At 41.4% G+C, this 16898-nt stretch overlaps 1 protein-coding gene across 3 annotated transcripts in view; it reads left to right on the top strand.

The window, feature by feature from the left end:
• The first annotated feature begins 7813 nt into the window (after window positions 1–7813).
• The window catches only part of HPSE2 (heparanase 2 (inactive)), a 685113-nt gene continuing 676028 nt past the window's right edge, over window positions 7814–16898 (top strand). For all 3 annotated transcript variants that reach the window (XM_068961588.1, XM_068961587.1, XM_068961586.1), the window contains exons 1-2: window positions 7814–8103; window positions 10984–11141. In XM_068961588.1, coding sequence (XP_068817689.1) covers window positions 7814–8103; window positions 10984–11141 — 448 coding nt within the window. The remainder of the gene's footprint in view (window positions 8104–10983; window positions 11142–16898) is intronic.

The raw sequence follows: 16898 nt of genomic DNA, 5'->3' as shown, positions 1-16898 counted from the left end.
GAAGTCCCAGAAAAATATTTTTAATTTTTTAAACACAGTATTATGATGGCTAGGCTTCAGAAGATCAAAAAAGAAAGTTAAAGTGTCTGATGGAAATGAAACATCCTTTCTAAAAGTCATGTCATGTTAATATCTCTAGGTGACCAAAAGGAGTAGAAGAATTGGGAAATTTGTTGAGTGTTAAGGCAGGTATGGTTTAGCACAACTGGCAATGAATGAGGAAGAACTTGGATCTGTTTATGTGGGGACAAAACTACTCCAGAGAATTAGGGATCTAGATGTTAGTTTAGGCAGAGGCAAAATACTCAGTTGAGTAAGTATGTATGGATAGAGTGTGTCAGCTGATTTTTATTATTGAGGAGTGAACTGAACCTGTGGTAGTCTTTCTGTTGTCAATATTTATATAACTCCCATAATTATGAACTAAGCACATTAAGGTATTTAAAAAGGTCAAAGTATGCCATTAGCCTAGGGAGCAAAAGAAAATATAATCACAGCTATTCATTTATGTGACACAATTGTGTTCCAGGCAGCTGTTTTATTACAGGCTCAACTTCTCATTGTTGAGGCTGAAATAGGAGGTAATTGAAATAAATATATATGATATACATATTTCACTTTCTTAGAAATTATCTTTAGCATTATTTCTTAGAATTATCTCACTCAGAAAGTGGTATAGTGGAAACTATATAATATAAACAACTTATAGTAATTTGAAGGTATGTATAAACAACATAATGAAGTTATAAAACATGTGAAAGGCGATTTGAATTTTTGTCCTGGGACATTATATGTAAAAGTTCTCAGGTATTTTCAATAACAAACACACTGAAAATGTAGTCTAGTTGTCATTCAGCAGAGCTGGTTTTAGTCTCAGATCCTTCAAGAAATGGCATTTTGAATTTTTTGCCTCTTGATTTCCTTACCTGAATTATGAGGAGACAGCTTGTCCAATCTAAGCTATGAGCATAAAATGGGACAGTATATAAATAAGTTATTATACTATTTTCAAACCTTAGATTTCAGGTTGTGTCCGACTCTTTGCTACTCCATGGACTGTAGCCCACCAGACTCCTCTGTCCATGGGATTCTCCAGGTAAGAAGACTGGAGTGGGTTGCCATTCCCTTCTCCAGGGGATCTTCCTGAACCAGGGATCAAATCCTGGTCTCCTGCATTGCAGGCAGATTCTTTATGGTCTGAGCCACTAGGGAAGCTCTTATTATACTATTTTGAAACCTTAGATTTCAGGTGAAGGTGTATAAATTTCTTATATTATCCATGCAAATTACATATATTTCTAATATGAAATCCCATCACGTTGATAGCTGAATAATAACTGTGTGCCAGGAACTAATACCTCATTTAATTCTCACAGTGCACATGGAGGGAAGTATATTTGTGCATACTTTATAGATGGGGAAATTGGAGCTCAGCAGGAATAAAGGACTTATTCACCAAAGGTTCACATAAGCAGGCAGTAAACTGTGAACTGGGTTTTAGTCAGTCATTTGAGCTGTAGAGCCCATACAATTTCCAGTGTCACATGTTGCTTTTCAGGACTTACCTGAATGTATAAAAGGCAGACAGGACATCTCTTCAGTGAGTGTGACTTAGGACTTTAATAATTTTAACATATTTTTCTGTTACTTTTTTTTTTAACCTTTGGAGAAGGCAGTGGCACCCCACTCCAGTACTCTTGCCTGGAAAATCCCGTGGATGGAGGAGCCTGGTAGGCTGCAGTCCATGGGGTCGCTAAGAGTCGGACACGACTGAGCGACTTCAATTTGACTTTTCACTTTCATGCATTGGAGAAGGAAATGGCAACCCACTCCAGTGTTCTTGCCTGGAGAATCCCAGGGATGGAGGAGCCTGGTGGGCTGCCGTCTATGGGGTCGCACAGAGTTGGACACGACTGAAGTGACTTAGCAGCAGCAGCAGTTCCTCAAATCTGTCATTCGTACCTCCAAAAATGTTAAAGGATTTCAAACTGAACTCATTAATGAGTTAACTACATCTATTATGGTTATTATCTTCCTCACATAGGTCTATTGGTTGATGGTAACAATGAAAAAAAATAATCCAGTTACAGTTTCTTATATAATGAGGTGGAACAATCAGTTACAAATTCTTTTCCCCTTCAACTTTCCATATGGAGAAAGTGTTGCTATGCCTTGCTTCTCTAAGCAGGACAGAGAGCACAGTCTTTCTTATTCCCCAAAACTGTCCATTTCCCACTCCTGTCTTCCCCTCTCCCAGTGGAGAACTGAAGAAGGCATGTAAAACCTATTTAACTTTTCATCATTTATCAAATGCTTATCATAGGCAAAAGAGCTGGCAGGGTTAAAATATGTGGAACATACTCATTTCATTACTCCATTTATTAACATATTAGATAGAGTTGACTTTTCCCCCAAGTTTATCACTAAGTTATTTATATATAGCTTAATTCTTGCTCCAGCTGTCAATTAAGGGAATATATTTGTGGCAAGTGTGGGGGAAGGAATAAGAAATAACAAGAAACAAGTAGCACAACTGTATAATATTTTAGGATTTATAAAGCACTTTCTCCATACATCATTTTATTAATTTCTTATTTAAAGATATTAATTTTACAGAGTCAGCAGCTGTGATTTGTTGTTGTTTAGTCACTAAGTTGTATTTGACTCTGCGACCCCATGGACTGTAGTATGCCAGGCTTCCTTGTCCTTCCCTGTCTCCCAGAGTTTGCTCAAATTCATGTCCATTGAGCTGGTGATGCTATCTAACCATCTTATCCTCTGCTACCCCCTTTTCCTTTTGCCTTCAAATGTAAAAGCATTTATGTTTGGACTTCCCTGGTGGCTCAGATGGTAAAGAATCCACCTGCAATGCAGGAGACCTGGGTTTAATCTCTGGGTCAGGAAGATCCCCTGGAGAAGGGAATGGCTACCCACTCCACTATTCTTGCCTGGAGAATTCCATGGCCAGAGGAGCCTGGTGTGCCTGTATAGCTATGACTTAGAACAGTTTTTAAAAAGTACCCAAGGTAACAAAGCTAAAATATGTAGAATATGTAAATTAAGGACTTAAACTCAGGTCTTCAAACTCCTGTTTCAGGGGTTTTCCCATGAAAAGTTGGGACAAGTTGACCAATTGTTTGAGGGAATACAGTACTTTAGCCTTAGAGAGTGGTGGTTAACACAGACATATGCTTTGGAGTCAGTGTGCCCTGGATTTCAATCCTTGCTGACACTTATTAACTGTGTTCAGTTCAGTTGCTCAGCAGCACACCAGGCTTCCCTGTCCATCATCAACTCCAGGAGTTTGCTCAAACTCATATCCATTGAGTCGGTGATGCCATCCAACCATCTCATCCTCTGTCGTCCCCTTCTCCTCCTGCCTTCAATCTTTCCCAGCATCAAGGTCTTTTCTAATGAGTTAGTTCTTTGCAGCAGGTGGCCAAAGTATTGGAGCTTCAGCTTCAGCATCAATCCTTCCAATGAATATTCAGGACTGCTTTCCTTTAGGATTGACTGGTTTGATCTCCTTGCAGTCTGAGGGACTCTCAAGAGTCTTTTCCAACACAACAGTTCAAAAGTGTCAGTTCTTCTGCACTCAGCTTTATTTATGGTCCAACTCTCACATCCATACATGACTACTGGAAAAACCATAGCTTCGACTAGACAGACCTTTGTCAGCAAAGTAATGTCTCTGCTTTTTAAATATGCTGTCTAGGTTTGTCATAGCTTTTCTTCCAAGGAGCAAGTGTCTTTTAATTTCATGGCTGCAGTCACCACCTGCAGAGATTTTGGAGCCCAAGAAAATAAAGTCTGTCACTGTTTTCACTGTTTCCCCATCTATTTGCCATGAAGTGATGGGAACACCTATTAGCTGTGTATTTGTTGCTTAACAAGTCTGAGTCTCCATTTTCTTATATGTAAACTAGGTGTAATAATGAATTGTATCTACCTCTCAGAGTTGTTCAAGGTCAGTGAGATTTTCCTGAGTACCATGCCTGGACCATAAGATCTCAATAAATAGTAGTCATCATGGACAAATACCCAGGCAGCAATGACGCAGTGGACTGGCTGCTGTAGCTTCATGCTTCCTGTCCCATTATGGTGGAAGGGTTTTTTTTTTCTTTTTTTTTCTAGCTATTGGACATTTAGGAATAGTTCTCTTAGAAGGGGAAAGCAGGCATTGAAATGACAATGATTTTCAATGTTTAATAGAAGGAAAGAGAGTCAATGAGTTTGTGACACGCTAAAAATGAGGAAAAAGCATAGGAGACTGGAAAGAAATTATTATAGTCACAACGACCATCATTAAAAAGTATCCTGACTGTATGTTACAAAGTAGAATTTGGCCATAAACACAGGATATATCATTAGTTCCAGTCACCAATCATAGTACCCATGTTGGTCACTGGCATATTTCCACTGCTCTGAGATGAAATGATAAAATATTATAGTGATTTTTCATGAAGCTAAATTTATTCAGTTTACACACTTGCTGTTTATTTTGACATATCATTTCAGCTCTTTTTTGGCTGTTAATGTCCTTTTCTTTTGGGAAAAAAATAGTAATAAGTAGTTGATAGATTTAAGGTTCTTACTAGACAAAATAAAAATTTGGCTAATATGTCGGTTCTTCCACAGTAATACTTATTTTGAAATCCTATTGTTTAGAAATCACTGGACCAGTTAATCTTCAAGATTTCTTACAAATATGGAAACTTAGACTCCCAGAAAGCAAAATAATTTATTTATAAGGACCAAGGACCATTCAGTAACACCAGGCAGAGCATTTCCAAGGAGAGATTTCAATGCATCTAGTTCCCAGTAATTCATATTTTATACAGATTCCCAATTCTTATCCCCTTGGAAATTACAATCTAAGGCAGAAGAGAGATAGATTGTTATCTGGCACACAGAAGATAGGACAGAAACATCAATATACACATTAACAATGAGCTACTTACAGAATATAATTAGGGTTAAATGAGAGGTAAGATAAAAACTGTGATACGGGGAGGGAGGTCCTATTTGGGAAGAGTAGCCCTGTGGAGAGTTATACCCAAACTAGACCAAAGGACTAAGCAAGTCATCTCAGAGTCAGTCAGGACTATCTGGGACTCCTTAAATGTTATTGAATCACTTTATTTGCTTAGATGTCCTCAGGGTGGACATGGCTAGAGTTTCAGTGGCCAGACTAGAGAGACTGTTTTCCTCAGAAAGTAAGAAAAAAACCACTGTTTTGTTGGGTTTGATTTTTATACTACATAGAGGTTCTGGTGAAGACACTGAATACTGGTTAAAGTAATTAACTAGGCCACCAAGAAATTACTGAATGGTTGGGTTATTAACAAAAACTGTGAATAAAATTAAGCAGATTCTCATTATAACCAAATTCATTCTTAGTCACAAGAATAGTTATTTTTGAAAGGTATATTAATTATAGACATCTAGTGGGTGAGTGATTTCTTTATTTCATTCATGTGGTCTTCCTCTGGTCCCAATTAATGTGGCTTCTGAAAGTACATTTACTTGTAATCCAGGAGGTGTTTAAACCCTTGGAAAATCTGACTACTTGCTAAAAATATATAATTAGTTTTAATTTTGAGTATAAGCAATGAACTAATGGCTTCTGAATTTGGAAGATAAGTATTTCCTAAAGGAGATGACCAGAAAAATGCTAATAACTGGGAAAACAAATTACTGTAAAGAAACTTAAAAGTTTACTGTGACAAATAAAACTATGCATTTATTTCCACATTCTTCTTGAGAGCAGTCTATGATTTTAGTGTGCTGAGCAGGATTTGATTTACCACTAATTTAGCTCACAGGCATTTATTGAATGCCTACTAAGTGCCTGGTATTGGCGATACAAAGGTAAGTAAAAACCTTTGTTCACCAGGCTGTTCCCATCTCTAGGAGTTTCTCAGTGCACATTTAAAAATTACAATAATTTCTATTGAAACTCACACTATACCACACACCCTTACATAGAAGCACACACATATTTTCAAGGATCTAGATGTGTTAGACATTTTTAGGAACTGTGGGAAGCAGGTCTTAGGGCCAGAGATCACCTCTAATCCTTCAGTATATTAACATCTTGGTTTTAAATATCATCTTTAAATAATATGCTTTTTTTTTCTCCCTACTTTGGTCTCATTTTATGTAGACCTCCTAAAAGGTCTTCATGGCATTTCCCAGTCTAACCCACCTAAGCTCTATTTCCTGGTTGATTAGTTTGGTAGAAGCTCTTCAGGGAACTTCAGTTGAGGGGAAGGAGGGAGAGTTAGGTTGCCATTTACTGTTTTTTGGTGGCTGTGATGCTGCCCTTGGCTCATAAACCCTTGGGGAAAACCTTGGCTCTGCATTTTAAGAGTTTTGCATGTTTGATATCAGTAGGCCCTGGGAGGCTCATGCAGTCCCCACACCACATAAAGTAGTTATCTTCATCTGCAAAGTAGAAGCCCCATTTTATTCCAGAAAGAAGCCGAAAGGTGGAACCTGACTGTATGACTGCAGCAAACCAGGTCTGGCCTCTCTCTCTCACTTTAACTGGGGTCCTAGGGCTCAACCTAGCACTCTGGGAGGTGCTGTGGGTTGGAGATCCATGAACCAGGGCGGGTGGTGCACCCCGCAGCTCTTGGCTGTTCTGGAGCATCCAGGAACTAAGTGTGGGAAGATTCTGGCTTTGGCTCCCGACTGAGTTTGGAAACCTAATTGTGTTACTGTTCTGTTCTGGCACCAGAAAGGTGTAATTCCCGTTGGGAGGGATGAGCCCAAGGTTGATAGAGAGGTGGGGCTGAGGGGGTGGCTCTGCTGCTGCAGCGGAGTAGTCAACCAGTGGCTCAGATGGGCGTAACGCCTCCCAGACTAGGCAAGCACAGACAGGGTTGCTTTGACTTGGCCTAAGTCAGTATATAATGAATCCCCCAAGACATTTTGGCCTCAGCTGCAGGCAGATGGGAACCATGGGCAGCCTTTTACCCATACGGGCAGATAAACCTTTTGATCTGGTCACTCTGTGTGTTCCTTCTGGCTAGTCTTTCTTTGCCCCGTCGAGGTCAGGGGCGGCTTCTGTGTGTCTGTCCAGCGCGTCGCAGAGGTCCATACTTGGATCCATGGAATCTCCCTTTGCTCTCTGTGCTTTGGCAGGAATCACAGTCGCCACTGCAGGACCCCTCTGCAACTTAAGCAGCCTTGCTCTCGATGCTTTACCCCAAAGAGAAGGGCCTGGAGCAGTCGAAATGCCTGACGCTGTCAGGGCAAACAGGCGAGCGACTGGTGCAGCCTCAACTCCATAGCGCAGGGGCTTTCGCGTCGGGGTCGCAGCTAGAATCGCCCTCCCCAGAGCCTTACTGGGAGGGAAGTAAAAACAAGACGTCCCGCCCGTACCCCAAATGTTACAACGGTATAGTTTCGATCCCTCCCTCCGCTTCCCGAGCCTAGAGGGTTAAATCAGGAGGGTACAACACCACCCCTTCCTCTTACTTCCCGCCTCCCCCCCTCCCCCCCCTTACCTTTAAAAAGTTAAAAAATGTCTGCAGTCGAAATCTCTTAAAGGGGCGGTGCTGGTGAACGAGTACACTTGGCACGAGTCTCTGAGAAGGCTGGCTAGGGGCGTGAGTTCGCTCCACCAGCACCAAAACACTGAAGAAAAAAAAAAAGAAAAGAAAAAAGGGAGAGAGAGCTCAAGAGAGGGGGGGAAAGGAAGGGAAAAAAAAGGGGGGGGGAAGGCAGACAGACACACACTTTAGATAAGGACAATTAGTCACCAGCGAGACCCTGTAGGAAGAGAGGTTTAAATCAGAGGGATTTAATGAGGGTGCTCTGTGCCTTCCCTGAAGCCATGCCCTCCAGCAACTCCCGCCCCCCCGCGTGCCTAGCCCCGGTGGCGCTCTTCTTGGCTCTGTTGCTCCATCGCTCCCTTTCCTCCCAAGCTGGAGACAGGAGACCCTTGCCTGTAGACAGAGCTCCAGGTATGAAGGAAAAGACCCTGATTCTACTTGATGTGAGCACCAAGAACCCAGTCAGGACAGTCAATGAGAACTTCCTCTCTCTGCAGCTGGATCCGTCCATCATTCATGATGGCTGGCTCGATTTCTTAAGGTAAGGCAGGGGCTTCGATGGATCATTTTTTTTTTTTTTAAAGTAGCAACCCCCACCCCTTCCTATCCCCTCATTCCAAAGGGGGAAGAAGAAGAAGAAAATACACCAGGCGGATCTCTCAAAGAGAAGAAAGGTTTTCCTCCTCCAGGAATATTTGCTGTGAGGCTGTAACTGGTGATTGAGAAAAGCAATGTTTTCTATTAAGATGCACATGTTTGCAATGCAGAAGGCATTTCAGAAACTTATCAGTTATGACTGAAAAAATGTTGTGCTTACATATATCCACAATTAGCCTCCCGGACTCCTTCTGAAGAGAAACAAGGGATTCAGGGCAGTTACAAAAGCGAAAAAAAGGTCTCGAGCAACAAAGACCCGAGAGGAATGGGTGTGTGTGAGAGAGTGCGTGTCTGCATGTGTCTGTGAATGTTTAAGCGGGATTCGCACGAAAGTGGAGTTTTCCACGGAAAGATCGTTTCGTCAGTTCCAGACAGAGAATCAATCTAGGCAGAGGCTTGAGCGGTGGGCAAATTGGTTCGGATTTTTAATTTTATATCCTCTGCTGTCCTCTCCAAATTTAAGGACGTTGAAAGATACTTTTAATAGACCGAATGGTCCCCTAGTCCCTCCTCCTTAAATCTGTGGTAACTGCATAGCTTAGTTTTTCTTGAAAGAAAGAAAGAACCCTCGCTGCGGTCATAGCGTATATAAGGAGAGCGGAAAGGGTCCTAGAAATACTCTAGGGATGTTTCGGAGGTCTGAATCTCGCAGGGTGGATTAGGAAGCCGGGAGATTTATAATTGTGGATTCTACATTACTCTAGGGCTTGGCCTCTTAATTGGGGCGCACCCTCTCCCCGGTTATTACTGTTCAGCAGTTAGGCAACCACGATCCCTTCACAACAGGGAGAGAGTTGCTTTGTAAAAATAAATAAAAAATAAATTGTCTACAATGTCGAATACAAATGTTGAGTTTTAAAAAATTCCCTCCAAATTGGAGCTAAGCTGTGGGCTCCCTCGAAGAGCTCCGAGCGCGCTCAGTCTCACTTCTCTGCCCTGAGGCCGTGTCCGCAGTGCGTCTTTCGTGAGTATCTTTCACTCTCCGCGAAATTCGAGTTTGCTTCTAGTGTGTGCCCGCCCCTCAGTTCTCCGGGTCTCCCCTGACCTCGGCCGGGCGGGAGGACGCTGCAGGTAGCGGGAAGCGCACTTTGGGGCGTTTCTTCCACGTGGAGCGAGCGTTGCGGGAAGGCTGAGTCCTTGCTGCTGCGGCTGCCCAGGCCGTTTCGGTTCCTGCCGGCGCCTCGGCTGGGAGGGCGGGAACAGCTCTGCGCGGCCCGGATTCCTCTTCGGAAGCTCTTCCTGCAGCAGCGCGCGTCTTTGAGCTCGTCCGGGGAGCGGGGCGGGGGGGGGGGGGGGGTGGGGTGCAGGAGAGGGGGGGCGACTACACTCCCTACTTGCATCGCGGTTCTCCAGCTGCGCGGACTCCTTTGGAGTTCTTTTGCTTCTTATCTTAAAAACAACAACAAAACCTTTACTGTTCTCGCTAAATGCTTGCCGCAGAAAAGATTGTGGAAGGCGGCTTTTCGGGAAAGAAGCCGTGGCGGGGCGTATTTGCATTGGCTGTGCAGGCTTCCGGCTGGACGGTTGTTGGAAACGCCGGTTCGGCGGGGCCGGACTTGAGCGGTGGTCTCCTCTGCCAGCCGTGGGCCCACACGACGCCCGATTGCGCCCGCCTGGTAACGCAGTCCTGGAGTCCACGGCCAGGGGATCCTTCTCCCTACTGGGACTTCTCTGGGCGGCCACAGCTTTTGTCAGAAAATCTGAAACCGGAGTCTCCGTTGTCTCCCCGCCCCCCCTTTCCTATCCGCCGTCTTCAAGATATTCTTTAGTACCATTTGGATTTGGATTTTCAGAACCTGAACCAGAAAAGCGTTAAAAATAACTTAGAAATCCGAAACTCAAAAGCTGATGCCCTTAGCATTAAGCGCATCCTCATTGCTCGTTCTCTGCGCCTTCCCTAATTAGCGTTTGGCTTTTAAAAAACCTATTTATGGAAATCCTGAACCTAAATAGCTGTAAATGCCATTGTTCTGATGCTCTTCAGAGTCTGCTACGACGCGCACGTTCCACATTTCGGCAAACTTCACTTTCCTCAGAGCTTCCAAATGATTCCAAGTGGGAATGGAAAATGATGGAGCCCAACTGGGGGGTGGAGAGAAGGTCATTACCTTTCCTGAGGTCTGGCTGAATTATTTCAGGGACCAAAGAGACATTGCTTTTACTGTGCAAGGCGGGTGTGGGGAGTGTTCTCAGAAAGACAAGGATTTGGGAGATGCATGCAGTTGTTATAAGGTAGTGGAAAAGGAAAATCAACTGGCGTTGAAAAAAAAAAAAACGATGTCAGGTGCCTGGTCTGAGAGAAAGAAGGCGGGTTTCACCTTCTGCATAGAGGTTGAGGTTGCCCCTGGGGCAGAGGAGGCAGATTCCCTCTTTCAGCCTAGAAGTTCGGCAAAAGTCGGAGCCCGAGGTCCCTGCGCTGCGCGACTCCTTTCGGAGCGCTTTCCCGGCAGGGGCTGAAGCCCAGCAACTGCGCCTTAGTTCCGTATTCTCAGCAGAAGCGTACCCCCACCTATGCACACAGTGTTAACAAACAGTCTAATTCTTTGTAAATACTGCCTTCGGTGAGCACCGTCGGGGTGCCAGAGGGAGGGGGCCGCGACCAGCTGGGCGCAGGAGGCGCAGCGCCAGGTCCCTCGGCCCAAAGCTGGGCGGGCTAGGGTGCCAGGCGAAACTCCACAGAGAGTGGAAAGAGGGATTTGCTGGTGCCCTGCGGCCTCTCGCTTGTCTCCCGTATCCTTTCCTTTCTCCTTCTCTACCCCTGCAGCTCCAAGCGTCTGGTGACCCTGGCCCGGGGACTTTCTCCCGCCTTTCTGCGCTTCGGGGGCAAAAGGACCGACTTCCTGCAGTTCCAGAACCTGAGGAACCCGGCAAAAAGCCGTGGGGGTCCCGGCCCGGATTACTATCTCAAAAACTATGAGGATGGTGAGAAACTTGGTTCCCACTTTTGTTGGGTGGGTAAAGTTTGGGGAGTGCGGGGGAGTAATCTGTGTACGTGTGTGTGTGTGTGTGTGTGTGAGGGGGCATGCAGATTTGGAGGAGGCCCAGGTTGGAGCTCACCTGCAAAACTGGTAGCTGTAGGCGAGGGGACACAGGAGTGTGGGAGTTCCGAAGTGATTAAGTAAAGGGGGCTCCTCAGGTTCTCCTTGTCCAGGCTCCTTGCTTTTCTTGGGCGGATGAGTCTCAGACAGAGGCCCAGAACTAGTGGCCAAAACTTCTGGCTGACTAGCCCTGTGGGGCGAAGGTTCAAGGAATTTCTTGAGAAAATTCTTTCAGGTTCGTAGGCTGTTAAAGGGTCAGGGTCACGTTTCCTTCCTGAAATTATAGGAAAAGTTGCCTTTTGTTTTTCTTATTCCTTGTTTTCTTGAGATAAGGCTACCAGTCTTCAGCTGTTTTTGAAATCCACTGAATTTTTCTGGAACAATCCCTTTTAGATTGGTCCCTTGTTGGAAAGGTTTGAAAATCTTTGCAGTGAGTTCTCCTTTAGACTGCCTAATCTCAGAGTCACACTTTCCCACCCTCTAAATTTCAAAATGGGATTATAACTGCCAGCTTTTCCTGCCAGGATCAGAGTTGCGTGTTGGAAGGGCTTTGAAAACTCTGAGTCCTATTCTAATATGAGAGGACAATCTTTTTTTTTTTTTTTTAAATATATGAACAGTCTCATTTTTACTAGGGAAAAGTGAAAATGGTATTTTAAAAAATTGTTTAGAGGGTTTGGTTTTAATATCAGTGAACTTTCTGTGTGGGTAAAATAGGCAAGATGGCAATTGTTGGGTCTTCAGCCACTAAGGTTGTTTAGGTTGCATAGAAGAAGCATTAGTGTCCATTCTTGGAGGGCTATCTCTGCCCTGCTGTCCCTTTTCATAAGTGAGCTACAGTTTTATTTTTAAAGGGCTCAGGGACATGTTCTCAGAGCTCCCTGGATTTTGTTACATCTTGTCCTTATAAATCAGCAAAATGAGGAAAAGCCGGTTGTATTTTCTGGGGCTTTCACTGAACAGGAATTCTGGAGAGTTGGGATCTATTTCAAGGTTGGCTGAGAAGCACTTTTTTTTTTAAGTGTCAGATGAGAAAGAGGGCAAGGCTGAGGCTTCTTGAGTTTGAATCCTGAATCAGACTTACTCTTTTACAGCATTTTCCAAGTGTGTAGGTATTTAAGGCTACATCTTGTCAAAGGTAAATGTCATTGCTATGAAAATGTGGATTGCAGGTAGACTTTGCTGTCACTCAGCATAAAAGGCTGAAAGCTAAAAGATAATCCTGAGCAGCAGCTCTGATGGTAATTTGACCCAGTGCTTTTTAGTTCCCAGGGTCACTGTCAGCTTTGTGTTCAGGTACAAGAAGGGAGGATATTAATGGTTTTCCTGATGAAACTGCTCTTCTTGAAGTCCATTTGAACTACTTCCTCTTTAGTTTGTGAAAAATCTTGTAAGAGTCCCAGGAACCACTGTGGGGGGCGGGTGGGGGGGGTGGCGGGACACCATTATAAATTTAGGAATTAGCCTTTTTCTCCAAAATTTGTACCTAGGATTATATTACCTATTCACTGAGAATGGGAGATCTGCTTAAAATGCAGGTTACTTTGTTTCCGTTTGTGAAAGGAGAAAGTGGGCATCATGGGGAGAAAGGAAATTGGTAGAAGGCCATGCCCCATAAAACTTCATAGAGTTAGGAAAAAATCAGAAATGGAAAAGATCTAAGAGGTCATCTTCATTTCTTCCACCACTTCAGGGGCCACTACAGTATCATTCCATATGGAATCCTTTTCTTGTCTTGTCCAACATGGTATTAAATATCTCTAGGAATGTAGTTTTCACCACTCCTGTGGGAGAAAGGTCTTTTGTCCCATAGGTTTTTGTTGGTAAATTTCTCCTGAATTTTCCCTTTATATTCTCCAAATATGTGAATATTCCTTTTTGCACTGTTTTAAACATTTAGCTTCAAAATAATTTCTTTGTTGTGATTGTCAGCTTCAAAAAAAAAAGGTTTCCTCTTTGCTGTTTTTTTATCTAGACTACCTGGATTTAATTCTTTTAAAACTTTCTTTAAAGTCAGTCCTTCCAGACACTAATCTGTTTTATTGCTCCTAGCTGAACTCCTTTTGATTTATGTCTCCCTGGTAATAAGATGCTCTGAACTATATCAGTATTTGAGGCCTTTGCACAGCTAAAGAGAGTAGGAATGCCCTGTTTCTGTCCTTTGATGCTTACATATCCTTAAATCACCCATATTGTCTTTGTTGTTACATGTTGTGTTGCAGAATTAAAGGCGAAAATGGTTTTGGTACAGGCTCAGCAATTTTGCAGATATTATACTTCAGTCATCACTTTTCATCCAGTGATAACTATCATCATAATGAGCTTCATAAAATAATTAAGTTTTCTCAGTAAATGGCTGTATAATAGGGCCATTTGGGCATCAGTATCTAATTTTTTTTTAAAAAGAGATGTATTGGCTTAAACATAGTATAGAATAATGACATACATTTTGAATAATTAGATATAGCTACTGGCACATGATGAAACTGAGTGACATAGGGAGGAGAATATGGAATTTGGATTCAGAAAACCTGTATTTCAGGCCTGACTCTATCACTTATGAATATGTGGCCCTGGGCTTACTGCTTCTGTATAATATATGGATGATGATAATACTTGCTGTGCATTGCTTCTGTGAGGGTTCTGAGAGGTAATGTGTATAAAATATTTTGTCAACTGCAAAGGCTAAATATGAAGGCTAAATACTCCTACTTTTATTAAAGGCAGCTTCAGAAAATTTATAATATATATTTAATATTTTAAAGTGGAATTAAGAAGTAAATAAAATGCAGTAGACCAAAGTTTATACACAAGAAAGGGGATAGAATTAGAGAATTGTTTGAGAGGATTAAGAAAATATAGGAAGAATTCTCTTTAAGAAGTGGAGGTGGAGAATATGAGTGACTATTTTTTTGTATATGGTAATGAGAGAAGAGACTAATATTTAGTTTTGTTATATACTAGGATTTAAATGAACTGATACCCAGCTTGGGTAATGTACCGTTTTCTGGTTAATGCATTCGTACTGCTACCTTGATGTGATTTTTTGTCTCTGTTGTTTTTCCCTGAACTAACTGAGCAATTAGCAAGTCATGTGGCTTGTATTTTCTGAATACTTTTAAAGCATTTTAAAGCAGCTACATTTCCTCTCTCTAAAGTCACTGTTTATATATCACTTTGGGAACTTCTCTAATTAGTCCTTTGATATAGTTACCTATTCCACTTTAGCTTAGGTAACTTGAATTTCATACAAACATGATGGAAGAAATGAAAATAGGAAATAGGATTATTCTTCATACTTTGGGGTCTTTCCCTTTGCCAAACTTCCTCTTGGTTCTATGTGATGTTATGCTTTTCTTTCTCCTAACAAAGAAATCATAGGTTAATCTTTTGTTATTTTGCTACAGTCTGTTCTTCTTTGTTATATATTCAGTGTGCTTTATTTGTATGCCTGTCTCTTTACTGCCATAATCATACCTTTAATCAAGATATATACCGTTTATTGTGCACATCAAAAGCCAGTTTAATATTTTTAAAATATCATGTTCATCATGTCACTCTTTTGCTGGAAATCTTTTGATTATTTTTGGATTGCTTACAGGAAATGTTCAAACTCCTCAACTTGCCATTCAAAACCTTTTTAAAATCTCTTATCTTTTGTACTCTTATGTTTTCATATACTTTTATTGCAGCTTTGCTTGATTTTCACTGTTTCCTTAAAACATCTCAACCCCTTGTGTTCAGCCATTCTGTCTGTGCTTTAAATGCCTTTTTCTTGGCTTTGTTAAAATCTTACTACCCACTTCACCCAATTCTGCAAGTGCCCGTTATTACCACAAGCCTTTCCTGAACAGGTCATCTCTTTTCTTTCTTTGGACGGTTGCAGCTTTCTTTCTTTTGGCCCCTTCTTTTACTTTTTAATAGAATGTAAATTATTAATAGGAAGGGACCATATCTAATTGTTGTATATCCCAAAATGTCTAGCATTCTGTCTGACACAGAGTAGAACTTCAGCAAATATTTCTGGATGCCTACTAGGTTAAAAGCATGTTAAAGGCACTGGAAAAATGGAGGTTGCCAATGAAGAAATGTGTAAACACATACATAAAGATTCTATTCATTTTTTACCTTCAATGCATTTTCCCATGAAGTCCATTCTTAATATTTATTTTAATGACATACTTCATTATTTTAACTGTGTTCTCTTTATCTTTGGTAGTCTAAGTGCCTTGGTTTAATACTGTGTGTTAAATCAACTTTACCACCTGATTTAAAGCCTTGCTCTGGACTCACACTTTTTTAAATCATATCTGTTTCTTCTTTGCCTTTAGTTTAGCTTTGCTTGATTGACCTTTTGTAGTTTCTACATCTAATTTTCCAACTCACAGTTTAATAGTACCTTTGCACAAATTTAAATGTTGTTTTCAATTTTCATTTCCTGAAAATTTTTGCTTCTGAGAGCTTCTGAAATCCTAAATAATGAATGTGGAGTACACTTTGTAAACTCTAAGGCACTATACAACTAATATTATTGTTCTCCTTTCTCCAGTTTTAGTAGAGGTGAGGTAGTTAATTCTTTGTCTTTCTATTCTCAGTCCATCCATCAGGACATATGACATAAGAATAGCACAACTGCCAAAATACATATTTGCCTTGAACATACACACTTTGCACTGTCTCACTTTATTTTACATAAATGTTTGTGGAAATTCAATAATGTTTAACAAGTCTTTATTGATTACCTGATCTGTGTTTAGTTTGATGCTGGACAAAATGGCAGATTATCAAACAAATAAAAGATGCAATACCATATCAACATTAGAGCACAACTGTAATTATTGCTGTAAGCAAGATCCACTAATCAGTATTAAAATAAGTAGGTGTAGTTTAAAGCAAAATGGAATATTTGCATAGCATCAAACATTTCTCTCATAGTATTAATTAATTATTGTGGTGGTTTTAGCATATGGCCGTCAATCCTTTGATACATTTAGGATGTGGAGCTTCTGTTCTCTGCTTGAGTGTGGGCTGGATTTAACAACTTGTTTCTAAAGAAGAGAGTGTGTAAGGGGGAAAATAGTAACTTTACAGTGGAGGAGCTGTCAGATATCATTTCAACAAAGTGATCAAGGTTAACATCAGCAGATGAGTCATGTTGATATCATGTATTCCCTGATATCATGTGATGAGAGGACACTTTACCTTTGTGATATTCCTTCCTCAAATCCATAACTCTCTTTAAATATGAGAAAACACTAGTCAAATTGAAGGATACCCTACAAAATACTTGACCTTTCCCCTTCAAAAGACATTGTCCCAGCTATCAATGATCTAATAGCTTGTTAGTGATATAACATTTATAATGATAAAACTGAAGAGTAACACAAAGATAATATAGAATATAGAAGTGCTAAGTGGAACAAAATAGTTTGCCAGAGTGTGACAGGGAAAATAGAGATGAGTACTGGCCAGACTTACGTGGGAGTTAGGTTGGGCCTTGTGAAATATAGAGATGAGGAGAGAAGACATTACATTCAAAGGAAAGAGCATGAGGCAAAGCCGAATTATGTGTTTGGGCAATATTACCCTATTTACCACCCTGCCTAAATAGAAGGTACATGTTAGAAATTAGATTAGTTCA

The sequence above is a fragment of the Capricornis sumatraensis genome, chromosome 23 (assembly GCF_032405125.1).
Source record: "Capricornis sumatraensis isolate serow.1 chromosome 23, serow.2, whole genome shotgun sequence".
Taxonomy (NCBI): Eukaryota; Metazoa; Chordata; class Mammalia; order Artiodactyla; family Bovidae; genus Capricornis; species Capricornis sumatraensis.
This window is presented reverse-complemented; position numbering and strand designations above follow the sequence as displayed.